We start from the raw sequence: 21,795 nt of genomic DNA on the forward strand, positions 1-21,795 counted from the left end.
GTCTAGCTGGGAGGAGTGCTGGCTACGAAAGCACGGAACATTCTGAAGACTGATGTTGGGGCGACCCCAGACATCAGGTAGTATTGGGGGGGGGCGAGGCAGGTGCAGCCAGACCGGCGACCAATCAGCGGAGTCGTAGCGATCAACGGGTAGTTTGGTGGTTGGAGTTCGAACAGGTGGCTGGTTGCATACGTTTCTGCTCACCCTGGCAAGCCTTGCTGGTGTTTGTTGTCGTTGTTGGACATTTCTTCCATAGTCTTTTATATAGTTGTGAAGACGTAATTATGGAGGGAAGAGCAGGCTCAATCTCTTGAAGGAGATTATTGTCACAACTCTCCCCCGAAGCCTGCGGTTCTGGAAGAAGTACGTCGTTATGTGGTGGAGTAATGGATGGAGTCGCTTCTACTTCATAAACTCTGGAGAGATCATGGGCTAAGATGTTGTCAGACTCTTGGTATAGCGTGTCTCCAGGTTGAATTTCTGCAGGTAGCAAGCCCATAGTAGAAGACGTTGAGATGAGAAGTGGGCGTGCTGCAGGAGGTGTAGGGTGGTGTGGTCCGTGTTGATGGTGGACCGAGCACTTTTCAGGTGTGGAGTGAAGTGCTGAAGCTTCAGGATGAGGAAGAGTAGCTCCTTGCCAATTGTTCCGTCGTTCCTTGTAGCAGTAGTCGCTGACAGGTGAATTCTTCTCGCCTCGTTGCTGCATCACGACACCACCATCGTCGGTACCATTGGCGTCGACATGGAGGATGTAGGGCTTATCTGACGAGGTGAGAGTGGAATTAGAAGAGGGCATAGGAGCACGAGTATTATCCTGAAAGCATTTGGGAAGATCATTAAGGATTTTGGAATTAGAAAGCGCCGACTCCTTGTCAGTGCTTTCGGGAGAAGAAGCTGGGAAGGTCTCACTGTGGATGTAGGGTTCTGTGAATGTGGAATAATTAGTCAAGACAGTGGGAGGAGTACCATTATATTGCTTCAGGAGGTTGACGTGGCACAGTTGGGTCTTCCGCCGCCTATCTGGAGTCTCTATGACGTATGTGTTGTTGCTTCTGCACTCTTTGACGCAGTAGGGTCCTGAAAATCTGTTTTGTAAAGGTGAACCTGGGATAGGGAAATAAGCAAGGACGAAGTCTCCCGGCTTGAATTTTCTTACTTTGCTGGTCTGGTCGTAATGAGTCTTCATTCTCACCTGGGCTTTCAATAGATTATCATGAGCAAAGCGGTGGACTCTCTCTAGAATGTGCTGAAGGTTTTGAAGAAACTGGGGCACATTCTGATGCTCACTGAAGGTGGCATCTCTGAGAGAGTCTTTGAAAGCCTTAAGGGGAGTACGGCACTTACGGCCGTAGAGCATCTCATAAGGAGATACTCCTAGGGACTCATTGGGGAGACTTCTGAAAATACACATTATTAGGTCAATCTGCTTATCCCAATCCTTCGAGGTTTCACTACAAAACTTTTTCAAGAGTGCTTTGATGGTCTGATGACTACGTTCAAGAGAACCCTGTGAAGCAGGATGATAGGGGCTGGACAATACCTGTTTGATGTTGAACTCCTCCAGTGTCCTTTTGAAGAGATCACTGGTGAAGTTGGTGCCACAGTCACTTTGAATCTCCCTGGGAAATCCGTATTGAGTGAAGATCTTCAGTAGATGTTTGATAACCGTAGCAGCCGTGATGTTCTTCACTGGAACTGCTATGGGAAATCTGGTGGTAGGACACAGGATGGTTAGGATGTAGGCGTTACCTGAACTGGTCCGAGGTAAAGGACCAACACAGTCTATTATGAGTCTGTGGAAAGGTTCCGCAGGCACCTGTATGGGAATCAGTGGTGCTCTGGGAATGGAGACGTTCGGTTTGCCTGCCATCTGACATGTATGACACTGTTTTACGTACTGTTTGACGTTGTTCACCATACCTGGCCAGTAGTAGTCTTGACGAATCCCATGGTAAGTCTTGTTGAAGCCGTAGTGGGAGAATGCTCCGTGGGCCAGGTGTAGAATAGTGGGCCGCAGGCTGGTGGGAATCACAAGTTGTTCGGTGTTGGCCCAATCGTCCTCCTCCTTCAGTTTACTGGGTCTATATCTGTGGTAGAGCAAGTCGTTCTCTAGGAAGAACCCAGGAATACTGTCGGGTTGAGTCTCAGCCTGGAAAAACAATGGTGTTAAAGTAAGATCTTCCCTCTGCAACTTACGGAACTCCAACTTGGTCAGATGCGGGGGTAGTTTCTGAGGGTCTTGAGGGACAGCGGTAGCAGTAGAGTCAGCTGGCTGTGGACGTGCGGCTTGTGCACGGGTGGTCACGAGAACCGGAGGAGAAACATCATCACTCTCTTGAACCTCTGCTGGAACATACTCAAGAATAGGGTTACTTGGCACAGAGTTACACACCTGGGGTTTGTCCATGACGATCAGGTTGGTTGGTTGCAGGTCTTCTGCCAAGTCGTTGCCTAGGAGAAGTTGCACTCCAGGCATGGGAAAAGGCTTTTCCCTGATGGCGACTTGGACTTCCCCGTTCACGTAGGGACAATCCAGGTGGACTCTGGCGAGAGGGTATGGAGTGGTAGCAGTGAGGTCAGTGATGAAGACTGTTTCCCCGGTGTAGACTATGTTGGGCACAGCCGACTTCAAGATGATCGATTGTAGAGCCGCTGTGTCCCTCAAGATCTTCAATTTGAAACGTCCCTCCGGATTTGAACCGTTGGCAGAGACAGTTCCAGTATACAGGTGGTTACTGAAAAGAGAAAGATCATTAACATCAACACCAACATTCATCACAGGCTTACCGGACTTAGGAGGAGTTGGTTTGGGTCGTTGTTGGTCAGTGGTTCCCTTGTATTGAGACTTACCACACTTGTCTATGGTATGTCCATAGAGTCTACAATACTTGCAGTACAGTTGTGAACCAGCTTGATCGGGGCTCACCTTCTCGTAACTGTACCACGACTTCTTACTGGAGGATGGTTCAGGTGTCAGCCGGTGGATGAGGCTGTAAGTGTCAGCCGACTTAGCACACTTCAGGTAGTCGGTTTCTTCTTTATCTGCTAAGTAGAGGCGGACAGGAGGCGGCACACGTCTCAAGAATTCTTCAACAAGCATCAGGTTCACGAGTTCTGTAAAAGTAGAGACATGTGCTGCTTCCAGCCATTTCATGAAATACCTCCGTTTCGTGTTAGCAAACTCGAGGAAGGTAGTGGTACTTGCCTTCAGGTGGTCACGGAATTTCCTTCTATAACTTTCAGTAGAGAGGAGGTAGGCGTCCAACACTGCTTGTTTCAGAGTGTAGTAGTCATTCTCAGACGCCAAAGTACTGAGTGTGACTGCAGCTCTACCTGTAAGATGGACTCTGAGAAGTGTTGCCCATTGGTCGACAGGCCAACTGAGTTGATTAGCAAGGGTTTCAAAGGTGGTAAAGAACACATCAACTTCTGCTTCTACAAAGGATGGCATTAACTTACTTGCATGTGATATATTAAAACTGACGGGAAGATTGGCAGTAGCTTGCTGGCGTTGAGCGAGGTGTGAAGTTTCCAACGTGTATTCCCGTTGACGACACTCAAGAGCCAGAGTCGCTTGTTGCTTGTCATGTTCACGTTGCATTTCCAACTCGCGTTGTTTGGTTTCAAGCCGTATGCGTTCCCGCTCCTGGAGTAAGGCAATCTCACGTTCTTGTTCTTCCCTTCGTATGGCAGCTGCTCGTTCTTGTTGTTCGAGGGCTTCCCTTTGCTGCTCACGTTCAATCTTGGCCAGCTCTAGTTTAAGTTTCATCGTTGCCAAGTCAGTTTTCTCTGCAATATAGTAAGTTTCATGAGTTTCAGAGTCTATCTTACCTTGCTCTAAATAGTAATCCAGCAACAGGTTGTGTAGGTCATTTTTGTTGGCTTGGTAGGGAACTTCTAGTTGATACTCATGTGCAAGAGTTTGTAGTTCAGTCCTCTTGGCACGACTCAAAGTCCCTATTTCACCTGCTGGATTTGCACGGAAAGTTTGGAGACGAAACATGGTGAAATTAGCAAATAAAGGTACACGAATGTTCAATAATGAAATGTCAGAAACAGGACAACGTGGCAACTGGTACCTATCCTGTGTGATCTTTAACAATTAACGTTAAGTGAAAGATATTAAATGATTAAATTAAATCAAGGGCGCAGGAAATCTTGTACCCGGTACTCATGTAAGAGAATAAGGGCAAGAAAATCCTACTAACAAATGAAACAAAGTTTCGAAAACAAATGAAACAGTTAAATGCTTCAAAAGTAAAATTGGTAGTCCAAGGATGTAGGCATACCTTGCCAAGTCTCTATAGGACATAAAGCAAGTTTTTCCTACTGAATTTAATATGATACTTACAGAATTAGCGAACTTTTGTGCTCTGAAAAAATAAGCTAATTCCCTACCGTTGTATGTATCATCATCTCTGACTGACGTGTAGGGGTGCGAGGTGTCAACTGGTGACGAGAACTGCTGCTGAGGTCCCAATTCAGCAACTAAAGTTCGAGCTAGAGGAACTATGGCCCTCTTTGTCCTCCTACAGTCAGATTGCAGAAGATTGGGTACTCTTGACCCGGGGCAGACCACAGTACCAGGGTACCAATATGATGATCTGTCAGAATGAGAAATATTCAAGGGACATAGATGGTAAATACGAGTAATAACATGGAGGGAGAGATGACCAATTAAGAGTATGACTGAGGCCTACAGTCACCACGTAATCCAAAGTTGTCTCACCTTCACTATATGTTACTCTCGTAATGCACAATACACCGCACCTTATAAAAATGAAATTGAATGAAAAATAGTAAAGCTACGTTAACAAAGTTAAATACGCTTACCATAAATTACCACTTAGCACCAGTACCTGAGTTAAGCTCCTAGGACAGGCCCCCATATGACTTGTGACGGTAACGCGTTGGTGTTCGGCTGTTTAAGGCTAGGGGTATGGCCTCGTCACATAGTTATAAAAAAAAATAGAAAAACTGGAACTTCGTCTGTGGTAAGGTAAGGAGAAGACACACAAAACACAAGTAAAACTTTAACAATGAAATTTTAATTACGTTAAATAAATCAAAACATGAAAATATGGACAAACAAATATGTATAATAAAATCAATGAATCAAAATAATAAGAATACTTAAATGACACAATGAAAGTTACGTTAAGGCAAAATAATAAGAAGTGCAACACAAAAGTTAAGTGGGAGGTGCTGGAATATTGGCTTAAAGCCACCACCTCTCTCAGTACACTCTAGAGTCTAGCTGGGAGGAGTGCTGGCTACGAAAGCACGGAACATTCTGAAGACTGATGTTGGGGCGACCCCAGACATCAGGTAGTATTGGGGGGGGGCGAGGCAGGTGCAGCCAGACCGGCGACCAATCAGCGGAGTCGTAGCGATCAACGGGTAGTTTGGTGGTTGGAGTTCGAACAGGTGGCTGGTTGCATACGTTTCTGCTCACCCTGGCAAGCCTTGCTGGTGTTTGTTGTCGTTGTTGGACATTTCTTCCATAGTCTTTTATATAGTTGTGAAGACGTAATTATGGAGGGAAGAGCAGGCTCAATCTCTTGAAGGAGATTATTGTCACAATATATATATATATATATATATATATATGTCGTACCTAGTAGCCAGAACTCACTTCTATGCCTACTATGCAAGGCCCGATTTGCTTAATAAGCCAAGTTTTCATGAATTAATTGTTTTTCGTCTACCTAACCTACCTAACCTAACCTAACCTAACATTTTCGGCTACCTAACCTAACCTAACTTATAAAGATAGGTTAGGTTAGGTTAGGTAGGGTTGGTTAGGTTCGGTCATATATCTACGTTAATTTTAACTCCAATAAAAAAAAATTGACCTCATTCGTAATGTAATGGGTAGCTTTATCATTTCATAAGAAAAAAGTTAGAGAAAATATATTAATTCAGGAAAACTTGGCTTATTAGGCAAATCGGGCCTTGGATAGTAGGCCGAGAAGTGCGTTCTGGCTATTAGGTACGACATATATATATATATATATATATATATATATATATATATATATATATATATATATATGTCGTACCTAGTAGCCAGAACGCACTTCTCAGCCTACTATGCAAGGCCCAATTTGCCTAATAAGCCAAGTTTTCATGAATTAATTGTTTTTCGACTACCTAACCTACCTAACCTAACCTAACCTAACTTTTTTGGCAACCTAACCTAACCTAACCAATAAAGATAGGTTAGGTTAGGTTAGGTAGGGTTGGTTAGGTTCGGTCATATATCTACGTTCATTTTAACTCCAATAAAAAAAAATGACCTCATACATAATGAAATGGGTATCTTTATCATTTCATAAGAAAAAAAATAGAGAAAATATATTAATTCAGGAAAACTTGGTTTATTAGGCAAATCGGGCCTTGCATAGTAGGCTGAGAAGTGCGTTCTGGCTACTAGGTACGACATATATATATATATATATATATATATATATATATATATATATATATATATATATATATATATATATATATATATATATATATATATATATATATATATATATATATATATATATATATATATATATATATATATATATATATATATATATATATATATATATATATATATATATATATATATATATATATATATATATATATATATATATATATATATATATAAAAATACATAATATATATAACTGAAAACTCACACCCCAGAAGTGACTCGAACCCATACTGCCAGGAGTAACGCAACTGGTATATACAGGACACCGAGGCCGACCTGCCTCAGTTTATTACAGCTGCCCGCTTAGTGACGATCGCGTCTATAAGAAATTCCGCGTTTGTGGTGAGTTTTTGCATTTTGAACATTAAAGTAATTATTATATATCATGTAATGAGTCCCAGGAAAGTCAGTGGTAAGGGTCAACATATGAAAACCCATGTAAGGATGACCATAGAGCAAAAACAAGAGTACAGAATGTCTCTTTCTCAACAATTAAGAAAATGTGTGCAGCATGGGAAGAATTGCAAACCTTTGCTGAAACGACTCGCCCAAATCAAGCTGCAGTAGGCCGTTGCCTTAATCTATTCAATGACACTGTGATGCATCATTATAGACAAATGTTATAACGAAGGGAAAAACAAATGTCTCTTGACAAATGTGTAGTGAGACAAACAAGTATTGAACCACAACCAGGTCCTAGTGGTATTCAGGCAAACGTAGGAGAGAGAGAGTACCCCAGACAAAACATCACTGCCTGATGTGATAATGGAAGGGGACTCCCCTTCCAAACAGTAACAACTCTCCTGCTCCCCCCCTTATCACCATCTTCCATACACCATCTAGAACCCTCCATAAAGGTAAGATCAACTTAGGTACTGTATTGTAGTTAGAAAAAAAAACATTGTATTCAGTATAAAATATATTTGTATGTTAATATTTTGGAGGGTGGGGAACGGATTAATTCAAATCCCTTTATTTCTTATGGGAAAAATCGCTTCGACTTATGATATTTCGACTTACAATCCGTGTCTGGGAACGGATTAGCATCGTAAGTCGAGGCCCCATTGTGTGTGTGTGTGTGTGTAATTACCTAAGTGTAGTTACAGGATGAGAGCTACGCTCGTGGTGTCCCGTCTTCCCAGCACCCTTTGTCATATAACGCTTTGAAACTACTGACGGTCTTGGCCTCCACCACCTTCTCACTTAACTTGTTCCAACCGTCTACCACTCTATTTGCGAAGGTGAATTTTCTTATTTCTTCGGCATCTGTGTTTAGCTAGTTTAAATCTATGACCTCTTGTTCTTCAAGTGCCAGGTCTCAGGAAATCTTCCCTGTCGATTTTATCAATTCCTGTTACTATTTTGTATGTAGTGATCATATCACCTCTTTTTCTTCTGTCTTCTAGTTTTGGCATGTTTAACCCTTAAATAGCGCATAGCTATATACCATTTGACACCCACAGGCGCATACAAAAAAAAAAAAAAAAAAAAAAAAAAAAAAAAAAAAAAAAAAAAAAAAAAAAAAAAAAAAATTCTTCCTAACCTGTTAATTTGTGTTCAATGATCACGGGAAAAATAATAAAAAAATTGTAAGTTGCATATATTGCCTACTATAGGGCGGGGAAGTGTGACAAAAATCAGGCGCTGACTGAGCGTGCGTCCCAGGCGGTCTGTTGATCGCCAGCTGTCAACCCAGAGTTTCCACAAAGAGATAATTACCCAATGTCTCTGATTGATTTTTCGTAGTTTTTTTGCTGTAATATTATTCAATAGTGTGTAGTGTGATATATTTATATAATAAAATGAGTGAATCATCGCTGTACTCAAAAATATGGTGTGCGTATTGTTGATTCAATTATGTTCATCAAACAGTGAACAAATACTTTGTCGGTTATTACACTATATACACAGGTTATATATAAGTATCTGCATGTTTTGTTCACCATGACAAACCACTAAGTTGGTATGCTGAGTGGCAGTGGCAGTGGCAGGCAGTGACTGGCTGCCACTGGCTGCCACTCCCTCCCTCACCTCACCTGCCTTGCCACCATTCTCCACCCACCATACTGTTTTTGCTTTTATATACAGACGTTATATATAAGTATTTACATGTTTTGTTCACCATAACTGTACATCTAAGCTTGTATGGTGAGTAAAGGCAGAGAGACGTAGCTACTCACACAGTCAGCTGGTGGCGGCCGCCCTCAAGGCCAGACGCACTAATATTTCTCCAACAATACTGTTTGTGGTGTTATTACGCTATATACACACATTATATATAAATATCTACCTGTTTTATTCACCATACTTGTACAAGTAAACTGGTATGGTGCCCAAAGAGCATCGTGGTCATCAGTAAACAACATGATAAGTCCTGCAGACGACGCTCCTCCCTCACCAAAATGGCGGCTCCCAACCTCCTACTCTCGCTGTTATCTCACACTATACACACGTTATATATAAGTATCTACATTTGTGTTCACCATAGCAAACCACTAAGCTGGTATGGTGAGTGCAGTCAATAAAAGGTGGCCACACACACTCAAAAGACAACGCCACCATCCTCCCTCCCACAGCATTACTCCTCCCTCCATGGCGCACAGCGCCAAATATCACCACAATCCTGCTATTATCAGAACCCTGGTCAGTTTTATCACAGTCAGGGGTCTTCTGTAATAATATCATCGCTACATAATAGCATGAACAAGTATATTTTGGCATTTTTAGGCGATGCTGTGGTCACAAGCTGAACAGCAGTGCTGTGAGCTCATGCTGCATGCGTCAGGCTTGGTAGCTCACTCAATACTGAGGCCCATAACACCCTGGAGTTTGGCCCACGATTTAAAAAAAAAAATGGCGTCTGTTTACAAGAGCCCTGATGAAGGTGTGGTGAACCCCGTGTATCCGCGGGCCGTTTAAATCTTGTGTAGTACTCCAAAGGATCATATGATGCGATGTGCAATTTACTGCAAGTCGGTCAAAGCATCATATGATGCGATGCGCAATTGAAGGGTTAATGCTTCTAACCTCTCCTCGTAGCTCTTACCCTTCAGTTCTGGGAGCCACTTAGTAGCATGTCTTTGCAGCTTTTCCAGTTTGTTGATGTGCTTCTTAAGATATGGGCACCACACAACAGCTGCATATTCTAGCTTTGGCCTAACAAAAGTCATGAACAATTTCTTTAGTATATCGCCATCCATGTATTTAAATGCAATTCTGAAGTTGGAAAGCATAGCATAGGCTCCTTGCACAATATTCTTTATGTGGTCCTCAGGTGATAGTTTTCTATCTAGAACCACCCCTAGATCTCTTTCTTTATCAGAATTCTTTAAAGATTTCTCACATAATATATAGGTTGTGTGGGGTCTATGTTCTCCTATTCCACATTCCATAACATGACATTTATTAACATTAAATTCCATTTAATGTTAATAAATGGAACATTTAATGTTCTTTTAACCCTTAAAGTGCGCATCACTTCAAATGAAGTGTAAATCGTTTTACCAGTCAACTGCGCTTCACTTCATATGAAGTGTATGGGTACCGCGCACGATTTGAATGGCCCGCGGTGTAGCTGGGGGTCCCATACGCTGCCCAGGGGCTCTAGTAAACAGCGGCCATTTTGAAAAAAAATCCAGCTCACGCTCCGATGGCATGGGAGGCCTCAGTTTAGCGAGAGTCACCATGGCGAGCGCACGGTCAAACGCCTCACGAGCACGCATCACTCAGTCCCTCACCCCAGAGCAAATAGCCCACGAATTATTCTCTGAAGGTGAAGAAAGTGTGTTTGACGATTCAGACAACAATGAGGATTATACACAGTTGTCGGGAGATAGTACCAGCAGCAGTGAAAGTGAGAATGACCGCCATGCCATGGCGAGGCCTATACGCTCTCCCATGCCTCCTCGCCCATTTTCTACCCCAATTCTACCACGACCTCACAGTTCCTGTGGATATTTTCTGTTTGAGGGTGACGAGTCAGAGGGAGGTGACTCCTTTTCTGGGTTTAGTGACTCAGATCAAAGTTTTATTGAGCCTGTGGCTGGTACCAGTGGTGTAACTGGGCGAGAAATTGTCGCGTCAGCAGCATCTCGCCCAGCCAAGCGCCACCGCATGGCACCACATGAGGGACCAAGACCCTCGTGTTCACGTGCACCCACCTCACGTGCACGTAGCCGCCGTGCTTCTCGCAGACGGTATTCAGCTCCTGGTCGCCGGTATGCATCGCTTCCTCGCCGTCTTTCCTCTGCATCTCGCAGGACGCCTGGTGTACTTGAGTGGAGTGATGGTGACGACTTTATTCCTAATATTCCTCACTTTGACGATAAAGATGTAGGGATTACAAACCTTTTCCCTAATCAAGGTGAGGACATGGCTGAGATGGAATATTTTACAGCATTCTATGATGAACCACTCATGGAATACATTGTACACCAAACGAACCTGCATGCTGCTTTCCTGATTGAGAGGGAAATCACAGAATTTTCACGACTGCAGCGTTGGAAAAATACCACAGTGGCGGAAATGTATGTGTTTTTGGCACTCTGTTTGTTGATGAAGCACTGTCACAAACATGCAATAAATGACTATTGGAGCAAGGACAAGACAATACCAACACCTTTATTCGGGAAATATATGTCACGAGACAGGTTTCAGATACTCCTCAGGTGTCTACATTTTGGAAGTGTTCAGGACTGAACACCTGATGATAGACTGTGGCGAGTGAGGCACTACATGAACGATGTTATTGGAAAATTCAGAGATTTTTACGTACCAGCACAGAAGCTGGTGGTTGATGAATCTCTCATACTTTTCAAGGGACGTGTTCCATTCAAACAGTACATTCCCTCAAAACGAAACCGATTTGGCCTGAAATTTTTTGTTCTTTGTGATTGTGAGACAGGATACGTGTTACACATGATTCTGTACTCGGCTAGTGATGTAGACATTCCCGGTAACGACGAACATGGATTCTCGGGGAGTGTAGTGAAGACCATCATGGCTCCGTGGATGAACAAGGGACACATTTTATACACAGATAATTACTATACAAGTCCCTTGCTAGCTCGGTTCTTGCTAGAAAATAGAACCGGATTGGTTGGTACAGTAAAGCCACAACGAAGGGAAATGCCTGTGTTTGACAACGACATTGCAGTTGGTGAGTGTCAGAGAAGGAAAAGTGATAACATTCTGTCAGTTCGGTGGAAAGACAAAAGAGAGGTGAACTTGTTGACAACAATTCATGATGGAACAATGGTGAACAGTGGGAAAGTGAGCCATAAAACAAACGCACCACTATATAAGCCAGACTGTGTTTTAGACTATAATATCAACATGCGGTTGATTGATAAATCAGACATGATGATTGGCACTGCAGAGTGTGTGCGGAAGACATGTAGGTGGACGAAAAAAGTGTTCTTCCATCTTGTGGACATGAGCATGCTGAACTGTTTCAACATGTACCTTGTGAGAACTGGACGTAAGCCCACTTTCCGTGACTTTGTATTTGATGCTGCAATACAGTTATTAGGAAAGTTTGCAAAAGATGTCCCAGGTATTCAGCGGCCCATCATAAACCCACTGTTGCAGCATGCTGGTACTCCACGCCTCGCTCACACTGAAGGCTTCCTAGCACACAAACTTAAGTATTTGCCACCTGGTGTGAAGCGTGCAATAGCCCAACGTGATTGCTTGGTGTGTAAAACAACGACACGTAGAGACAAGAAACGGAAGCTTGTGCAAACATGGTGTGAAACGTGTGGTATCCCATTATGTGCTGTCGACTGCTTCAATGACTACCACAGTCTAGAAATCTTCTAAGTGTGCTTCAAAGTGTGTATAGCGTGTGCGAGTGTGTAAATATGTAAACATATAAGCAGAACATATAATATAATAGACTGTAATGACATATTATATTGCCGTAATTGAAAACATTTGTGTGCGCCTGTGTATACTCAAATATGCAACAATTATTGATACAAAATATGTTCAAACAGTATTTGAAACACAATTAGTGAAAAAAAATTAGATAAAATGCGCTTAGACATTGTAAATAAATAGCGCGAAAATATATTTGTGGCAACTCTGGCTGTTTGAGGACCGCGCGCAACATCTCCCGGGTGTGTACTGCATGAGCGACCATGCAGATTGTGACGTCATCGCAGAGCTTCTCGGCTCTATTGCAACAAAAGTAAGTACAATAGAATTTTTTTTTTATTTTTCCCGTGATCAGTGAACAGAACTTAACAGATTAGCAAAAAAAAAAAATTTTTTTTTTTCAAAATGACATGCGCCTGTGTGGATAGCAGGATATTAGACCCCGAGCATGTTAAGGGTTAAAGGCTAAGGCCTCTAAAAGTAATTTTTTGTATCTGTGTATTAAAGTGTTGAAAGGAAGTCGTAAGATGACTGGAACTAAATGGCAAGTGATACAAGAAGCTTTGAGACAACTTTCAAGAGGAGGTTATCTATAATGTCTCCTTGTAGGTAACTCCAGATAAGGCAAGTTGCTTGGGGCCCAAGTGATAATTTGGATTGACAAAAATAATGTTGATCAGATTTAATGATGAACTAAATGTAGGTACAGTACTGCATATTTAAAAATGTATATGCTCAGTAATCCAGATTGTCAAAATTTATGTAGTTTAGAGTTATATGAATACTGTAGTTAGTATTGTACAAAAAAATTATTTGTGAAAAGTGATAGAAGGATGAGAAGTTCAAGGCTGGAAGAATGAGGAAATGGAATGATGATAGTATGCCAAAGCAAACAGTTAAGGTACCAGAGAGAAACCCTTATTTAGTATACACACAGGCAGAATGGGACGAGGGTTTAGGTGAGATGAGTGAGAATGGAAAGCCTAAGTGAGAACACCAAAGTGAGAGTGAAGGAGCAGATTGAGTGGTGCGTGATGCAGGAATCTCCAGCAATGTGCAGGGACCCTGACCTGTGAAGGAAGTTCTTCATGCTGTATAAAGGTCAAGAACATGTTAAATAAAGAGGTTATTAAGAGTCTCTTCCATTTGAAGGAAAGCTATAATAATTTCAAGGTAATTTTAGTATATTTTTCACTATACATAGAACAAGCATATTGAAAATATGGTATGAATTAATGTGCTTTATCCCTACACTTGTTTATGTAAAATCCTGGTCTTTACCTTCGATAAATATCTTCCAGAAAGCTGATGGAACCAGAATTTTGATTGACTACTGAATCTGTGCCAGTCTTCACCAAGAGAATGAGTGTACGTAATGTTTCTACATTGTTACTGCCGCCACCTTAAACTAATGCACAAGTTCATTGTTCCAGTAATAGTCATCTTTACCATTACAGTTGCTATGTGACTTAAGATCCATATTAGGGTAAGAATCCAAAATTGTCACGTGTGTTTAGGCCTTCAATATTCAGTGTTAATATTTGCATCATAATAGACAAGACACTTTTAAGGATATTTTCAATGTGGTCATCTAACTGTGGCAGCAATGCCAGAATATGTATTGTCCTATTTAAACACACTGGATTTTAATTTGGCAGCAGCTGAATTTAATAGCTCTGAAAAAAAATACATAAATCCCTAGGAGCCACAAATATGATGAGTAAAACTATAATGTTCTGCTGTGTATTCCAGCATCTTGAGATCACTACTACATTTTTTACAATAGTATGCATTTATGTACTGTATAGTACAGTACTCTAAACAGTAATTAATGATGGGTATCTTAATTTGTTTTTTTACTAACACAAATATGTTTTAAATTATTGAATAACTGCTGCTTGTATGAGCTGTTCTTCATTCATGCTGCTTATAATCATACAACAAATTTTACCATTATTAAATGGATTATTTCAACATGGGGAGAATGATTGGCATCTTTTCCCGATTTGTTTTACGTATTACTGTTGTATTATGATGGATGAAAAAAGTCTAAGTGCTCATGGATGTTAAAAGCAATTAATGGTTTAGAGTAGTAATTTTCAAAGCATTTTTTATATTAATATTAACTAAAATCTTCTTGCCCAGCAGCAGAGTTTCAGAAAGAAAGTTCCTGAAACTTGCCGTTACTGGAAAGAGGGCAAGTGCATCAAGGGTGAATATCAGTGCAGTTTTGTGCATGGCTTTGTCTGTCCAGACGACAAGAGATGCAGAAGGGATAACTGTGGCCGCTTTCACCTAAGCCAGAAGAACCGTCCTCAACAAAGGGACAACCGTGGGAAGCCGTATCAGGTTAGTGGCAGAGTACAGTGTTAGAATATTATACCTCCTGGTCTTCCCCCTCCCCCCTCTTGTCCTGTTCCTCTTGTCATTGACCTCCTCCTTTTCATCCATCAAGAGTGCTCAGGTGTGGTCCATGGGCAGACTGTTAGGTTCCAGTGGGTTGTGTTCCATTAAGCTAAAGAGTCTACAGCACCCAAAGTCATGAGATCTGTCTCTTGGCAAGTAAATACTGCACATATAATTGTTTTTCAGTAGAAGCAAACTTGTTGTTTTTAATCCAGCAGATTATTCTAGTTATCAGGAATGGCAGAGGCAAGTGCCACTGTTCTACCCCAATCCTTTTTGCTAGGTATACTCCCTAGCTATTCATTCTGGCATCAGCTTGTATCTCTACATTAAAATGAGTTCCTAGTGCTCTTCAACTATCTGAAAACCATTATATGCAAATCATTCTCACCCCTCCCCAATACAGCTTGGCCTGCTTGTGTGTCCAGATTATATACTGTATACAAGGCCGTCATGTAGCCTAGATATGCCATCCATTTTGGCTAATTTTGTTTTTCAGCATTATTTAATAATTTCTAATTTTAATTCCAACATATCCTTCACAGTTTATAGTTTTGGATTTAAAGCATTCTTAATCGTTTTTTCGGTGGGTTTCATTCTATATCATACCTATTACAGTACATAATTTTGGCATGAATTACTGAAAAATAGTTGTGTACAAAATTGATTTGGTAACTAATACTAATAATTCTCTCTTCAGAGTCAAAGACAGGGGCATCATGGAAGATCTCGGCGAAGTCACAGTCAAAGCACAAGCCCGGTTCGACATCAAAAAATATCTCATAACAGACGCACCCCAACCCGCCGTCGAAGTAGAAGTCGTAGTCCTCCTTATCATCAAACTAAAAGTTATAGCTCTCCTCGTCGCCGCAGTAGGAGTATCAGTCCATCTCAATATCACAAAAGTTCTTCTTGGCGACGAAGTAGAAGTCGCAGCCCAGCAAAACTCCGAAGCAGAAGCTCTAGCCCAACAAAAGCAAAATATAGAAGCCACAGCCAAGAGCGATCCCGCAGTAGAAGTCGCAACTCGGGAAGACGCCGAAGCAGAAGCTGTAGTCCAATAAAACCAAAATATAGAAGCCATAGCCACGATCGATCTCCCAGTAGTAGTCGCAGCTTAGGCAGACCTCGAAGTAGAAGTCGTAGCACAGGTAGACATCGCAGTAGAAGTCGTAGGATAGATAAACGTCGAAGTAGAAGCTATAGCTCGGGTAGACGTCAAAGTAGAAGTCGAAGCCCAGCCCGTTATCGAAGCAATAGCCGTTCTCCAGATCGACATCAAAGAAGCTGTAGTTTAACTCGACTTCGAAGTAGAAGTCCAACTAAGCCTCAAGCAGGATGCAGCCAAAATCAACTTCGAAGCAGGAGTCGCAGTTTAACTAAACACAACAGAAGTCATAGTATAGCTCGGCCTTACCAAAGAAGTCGTAGTTCTTCTAAACATAGTAGTACAAGTACTAGCAGCTCCTCACGGTCTCGAAGTAAAAGCTGTAGTCCATCTCGGCCTCAAAATAAAAGTAAATCACCAGACCATCATCAAAGTAAAAGTTACAGTCCAGCCCAAGAAAGAAGTAGTCATAGCATACCTCATGAAAACCAGTTAGATCTCGAGGATATGTATGCAGATTTAGATGAGAAAATGGATGAATTTCCATCTAGCACAAAACAACAGAATCAATCTGCTGCAGAAAAACTGGCATTTTCTCAGCTTGAAGCTCGTATCACAAAAACAATGAAAGAGATGTATAAAACAGCAACAGAAAAAAGTTCTAATGGTACTCCTAAACAAAAAATATCAGAAGAGCCTTATTTATCAGATGAAAACATAGATGATGATAAAGGAGGATTAGGCTTAGAAGAAGTTGGAGAGGAGGTTGGTGATATATTTGCCAAGTCAATTATTTGGTCTGTAAATGATTCTATAGAGAATGCATTCAAGGAAGGCCTTCAGAGTGGTAAAAGGCAGCGGGAGTTCCAAGCTGGCAGTAACCCCTCTCCGCCGAAACCTAAACCTTTACCTAAGCCGACACAAGAGCCAGTCAAAACTGATATAGGTTATCGCAGTGACTGGGAATTGAAAACTGCACTCGAAAATCCATCAAAACCAATGCCAAAGCAGTTTCAAGTCCCAATGGGTCCACCAAAACTTGCATGTAGCGGAGGCAAATCAACCAGCACATCTCTCTGGACACCAGCTCTGGATCGTCGACAGGTACAAGAATCCAAGTTAAAAATGACTTACCAAAATAGATCAAGTGATTGGGAAGTAGAAACACCTTATGTTGGCAGGTAAGAGTTGCACATAATTTTACTTAATTGCTCGTAAGAATGAAAGACATTTGAATTTCATGTTTATAAATTGATTCATCAGAATATGCTTGTACGCATTTGTCTGGATGTCATTTTCAAGTAATTAAGGACCCAAACCAGTTTTCTGTGGGGAGCCCCGGAGGCACCCTGGAGCTTATCGGGCTAATGTATGTTATGTTAGACCAGGACATTAGCTATGGAGTTCAGACCTACCAGGGACCAGCGCCAGAACCTGGCCCCTTCAGAGAGGTTTCAGGGAGCAATGGCCCTGGAAAACCCCATATGGTTGGGGGTTTTCCTTATCTGCCATCGACCGGGGTTAGGCACCCAGAAAGGTAGGCGTAACAAAACAAACCCCACATGGTAAAAAACTACAACAAAAACCGAACAGAGAGGTAGAAAACTCCCTACAATCCCAAGGAAAACAATCAAACAATCAATTTACTGCCGCGCCGGTCGTCCGCGCAGCCCTTCCCTCCCCGGGAGGGGGAGGGGGGCCCCGGACCTCACCACGCCGGCTGCCGTCAGTTCGCAAGCTAGTGTCAACCGGGATAGACGCTTCTCTGGCCTCAAATTCCTTGGCGGTGTTTGCCTCGTGTGGCGTTCTCTGCTGTTGTTGTGGTGTGCGGTGGCCAGGAGTACTTCATCAGTGCCGGGGCTGCATGCGCCTAGGGCTTCCTTCCCTAGGCGCCCTGTGAGTACTGCCCTTGCATGTCAGGGTTATCTTTGGGGCGTTCGGGATCCGCTCCCGTAGAGGTTTTTGCTGCTCGGCATTTGCCTCGCCCTTGGGGCCAGCTGGGGCTTGGGGCCCTTGTTTGGCCTTGGGTAGGGAGTGGTTTTGTGCTGGTTAGGGCATCAAGGTGTTGCGCGGCCTGCCACCTAAGCGGCGACCGGTTCCTGTTGCTCTGGGGACGGTGTACTTTTGCGGGGTTTTTCTTTTTTGTTTTTGGTTGCCTGGTGGTGCTGCTGCCTCGTGGGCCCATAGTTCCCCTGGTATTGTTTTGGTGGCCCTCTGCTAGGCCCCCGTGCTTGTACCTGTCCCAGGGGTTTTCAGTACAGTATTATCATTTACCCGTGTTTTGTTTGGGTTTCTTAACCGGTTAGCATCACCTTGCCCGGGCTTCCCGTAGTTGCTACCCTACGGGCCCTGGAAACCCCTGTCGGGGCTCGGGGACCCGTGGATGCGTCTCCCGTGTTCCAGCCTGCCTTGTGCGGGTTTGAAGGTTGCAGTGTGCCCTTGTCTCAGGGTGACAGTCACCTGTTTTGCCTCCGTCATGCTGCCTGTTGGGTCAATGACACCTTTGACCCGGAGTCTTGCGAGTCCTGTTCTCTGCTTGTGCTCCGGTTTTACTCTGAGGATGTTCCTATTAGAGTACAGGCAGCATCAGCGTTGCATGTTAGATTTAGGTTATTGCAACGCGCTAGGTCGGTTTCCCGCCTGGATGCCCCGAGGCTGCCCCGTTTTGGCTTTAGGGACCCTGACCTGGGGGCGTTGGTTGCTATGGCTTTGACTCCTGCCGCGCCCTCTGGTCCTTCCCCTGTGTTTCTTCCTGCACCTCCCCCCCTGTGTCCGGCTTCAAAACATATGCGGTTTTCGGCCTTGGCACAGGATTTAGTTGGTGGAGAGACTCGGGCTGCTTCGGGGGCTGCCCCATCCGGGTCGGGGACGGAGGCATTTGAGCCGGTTCCTCCTGCCGAGGCTTCTGGGTCCCACCAGCAGGCCCCCTTCTTGTCTGCCTTTCCCTTGGACTCTACCTTTTCTTCAGGGGTAGAGGGTTTGGAGGACGGCTCTGCCCCGGGTCCCGACGTAGGGGATCCTGCGGCTGGGGAGGAGTCGGCCTGGGGGCCTTGGGCCCCCTGTAATTACCTAAGTGTAATTACCTAAGTGTAGTTACAGGATGAGAGCTACGCTCGTGGTGTCCCGTCTTCCCAGCACTCTTTGTCATATAACGCTTTGAAACTACTGACGGTCTTGGCCTCCACCACCTTCTCACTTAACTTGTTCCAACCGTCTACCACTCTATTTGCGAAGGTGAATTTTCTTATATTTCTTCGGCATCTGTGTTTAGCTAGTTTAAATCTATGACCTCTTGTTCTTGAAATTCCAGGTCTCAGGAAGTCTTCCCTGTCGATTTTATCAATTCCTGTAACTATTTTGTATGTAGTGATCATATCACCTCTTTTTCTTCTGTCTTCTAGTTTTGGCATATTTAATGCTTCTAACCTCTCCTCGTAGCTCTTGCCCTTCAGTTCTGGGAGCCACTTAGTAGCATGTCTTTGCACCTTTTCCAGTTTGTTGATGTGCTTCTTAAGATATGGGCACCACACAACAGCTGCATATTCTAGCTTTGGCCTAACAAAAGTCATGAACAATTTCTTTAGTATATCGCCATCCATGTATTTAAATGCAATTCTGAAGTTAGAAAGCATAGCATAGGCTCCTTGCACAATATTCTTTATGTGGTCCTCAGGTGATAGTTTTCTATCTAGAACCACTCCTAGATCTCTTTCTTTATCAGAATTCTTTAAAGATTTCTCACATAATATATAGGTTGTGTGGGGTCTATGTTCTCCTATTCCACATTCCATAACATGACATTTATTAACATTAAATTCCATTTGCCAAGTGGTGCTCCATATACTTATTTTGTCCAGGTCTTCTTGAAGGGCATGACAGTCATCTAAATTTCTTATCCTTCCTATTATCTTAGCATCATCAGCAAACATGTTCATATAATTCTGTATACCAACTGGTAGATCATTTATGTACACAATAAACATCACTGGTGCAAGAACTGAACCCTGTGGTACTCCACTTGTGACATTTCTCCATTCTGATACATTGCCTCTGATTACTGCCCTCATTTTTCTATCAGTCAGAAAATTTTTCATCCATGATAGAAGCTTACCTGTCACCCCTCCAATATTTTCCAGTTTCCAGAACAACCTCTTATGTGGAACTCTGTCGAAAGCCTTTTTTAGGTCCAGATAGATGCAGTCAACCCAACCATCTCTTTCCTGTAATATCTCTGTGGCTCGATCATAGAAACTGAGTAAATTCGATACACAGGATCTTCCAGATCGAACACCATACTATCTGTCTGATATTATATCATTTCTCTCTAGGTGTTCTACCCATTTAGTTTTGATTAGTTTTTCCAATACTTTCACTATTACACTTGTCAATGATACAGGTCTATAATTGAGGGGGTCTTCCCTGCTGCCACTTTTGTAGATTGGAACTATGTTAGCCTGGTTCCACCCGTCTGCTACGATTCCTGTACACAGGGATGCCTGAAAGATCAGGTGAAGTGGAATGCTGAGCTCAGATGCACATTCTCTCAGAACCCATGGTGAAACGCCATCTGGGCCAGCTGCTTTGTTCTTACCGAGCTCCTTGAGCATTTTTTCCACTTCGTCTCTAGACACCTCTATGTGTTCTATGTTGTTCTCTGGAATTCTTATTGTATCTGGTTCCCTAAAGATTTCATTTTGTACAAACACACTTTGGAACTTTTCGTTTAGTGTTTCACACATTTCCTTTTCATCTTCCGTGAATCTATTTCCCATTTTCAACCTCTGAATATTATCCTTTACCTGCAATTTGTTGTTTATGAATTTATAGAATAGACCTGGTTCTGTTTTACATTTGTCCGCAATCCCTTTTTCAAAATTTCTTTCTGCCTCTCTCCTCACTGCCCTGTAGTTGTTTCTCGCATCTTTGTATCGCTGGTATGTTTGGGGGTTCGGCCTCTTCCTGTATTGATTCCATTTTTGTGTCTTTCGGTCTCTAGCCCTCTCGCAATTTCTATTGAACCAATCCTGTTTCCTAGTTCTGCATCTCTGTTTTGGTATAAATTTTTTTGTGCCTTTATCATATATTTCACAAAACTTGCCATACATCTCATTCACTTCCTTGCCTAGCATCAAGTCTGTCCAATTATACTCACTAAAAAAATTTCTAAGGTCACCATAATGTCCTCTCCTGAAGTCTGGTTTTTCAACTGCTTCAACCTCCTTATTTTCTTCCAGCTTATAACGCATTGCATACTTTATTCCCAAAAAGACATGGTCACTTTTACCCAAGGGAGGAAGGTACTGAATGTCAAATATCTCTTCCTCCTTCCTGGTAAATATCAAATCTAGCATGGAGGGAACGTCCCCTTCCCTCATCCTCGTAGCTTGTTTAACATGTTGATACAAGAATGTTTCCAGGATGAGGTCTACAAATTTACAGGTCCAAAAATCTTCTGTTTTAGCTTCATATGCTTCCCAGTCTATGGATTTCAAGTTGAAGTCACCGACTATCAACAGTCGTGATCTATCGTTATCCGCTCTCGCTATAATCTCTCTCATTATTGTTATAAGACCTTCACGTTTACTATCTAGCTCCTCCTTTGACCATGTGCTGTTTGGCGGTGGACTATATGCATTTATCATCATTAGTTTATCATCCTCATAGCAGATCTCTAGTGCTATTATGTCAACTTCTTGTGGATTGGCAGTCATTATTTCCTTCACCTTTAGGTGTTCTTTTACCAGCACAGCAATGCCACCGCCTTTCCTAATTTTTCTGTCCCGTCTCCAAATTGAGTAGCCCCTTGGGAATATGACCTCATTTAAAATTACATCTTCAAGTTTTGTCTCCGTGAGTGCAACAATGTCTGGTGTCTGCAGCTGTATTACATCACTTAACTCCAGTATCTTCG

General features: G+C 42.6%; 1 protein-coding gene across 11 annotated transcripts in view; it reads left to right on the top strand.

Moving 5' to 3' along the window:
- The window catches only part of LOC123756986 (uro-adherence factor A), a 97,497-nt gene that overhangs the window by 2,773 nt on the left and 72,929 nt on the right, over positions 1 to 21,795 (top strand). For 3 of the 11 annotated variants that reach the window (XM_069329429.1, XM_069329435.1, XM_069329432.1), the window contains exons 2-5: positions 13,297 to 13,543; positions 13,672 to 13,738; positions 14,519 to 14,719; positions 15,477 to 17,065. In XM_069329429.1, coding sequence (XP_069185530.1) covers positions 13,733 to 13,738; positions 14,519 to 14,719; positions 15,477 to 17,065 — 1,796 coding nt within the window. In that variant the 5' untranslated portion in view covers positions 13,297 to 13,543; positions 13,672 to 13,732. Of the gene's footprint in view, positions 1 to 13,193; positions 13,544 to 13,671; positions 13,857 to 14,518; positions 14,720 to 15,476; positions 17,066 to 21,795 lie in introns of all 11 variants that reach the window. The other 8 variants (XM_069329430.1, XM_069329434.1, XM_069329438.1 and 5 more) reach the window with 5 other exon arrangements.

The sequence above is a fragment of the Procambarus clarkii genome, chromosome 22 (genome assembly GCF_040958095.1).
Source record: "Procambarus clarkii isolate CNS0578487 chromosome 22, FALCON_Pclarkii_2.0, whole genome shotgun sequence".
In the NCBI taxonomy this organism is placed as follows: Eukaryota; Metazoa; Arthropoda; class Malacostraca; order Decapoda; family Cambaridae; genus Procambarus; species Procambarus clarkii.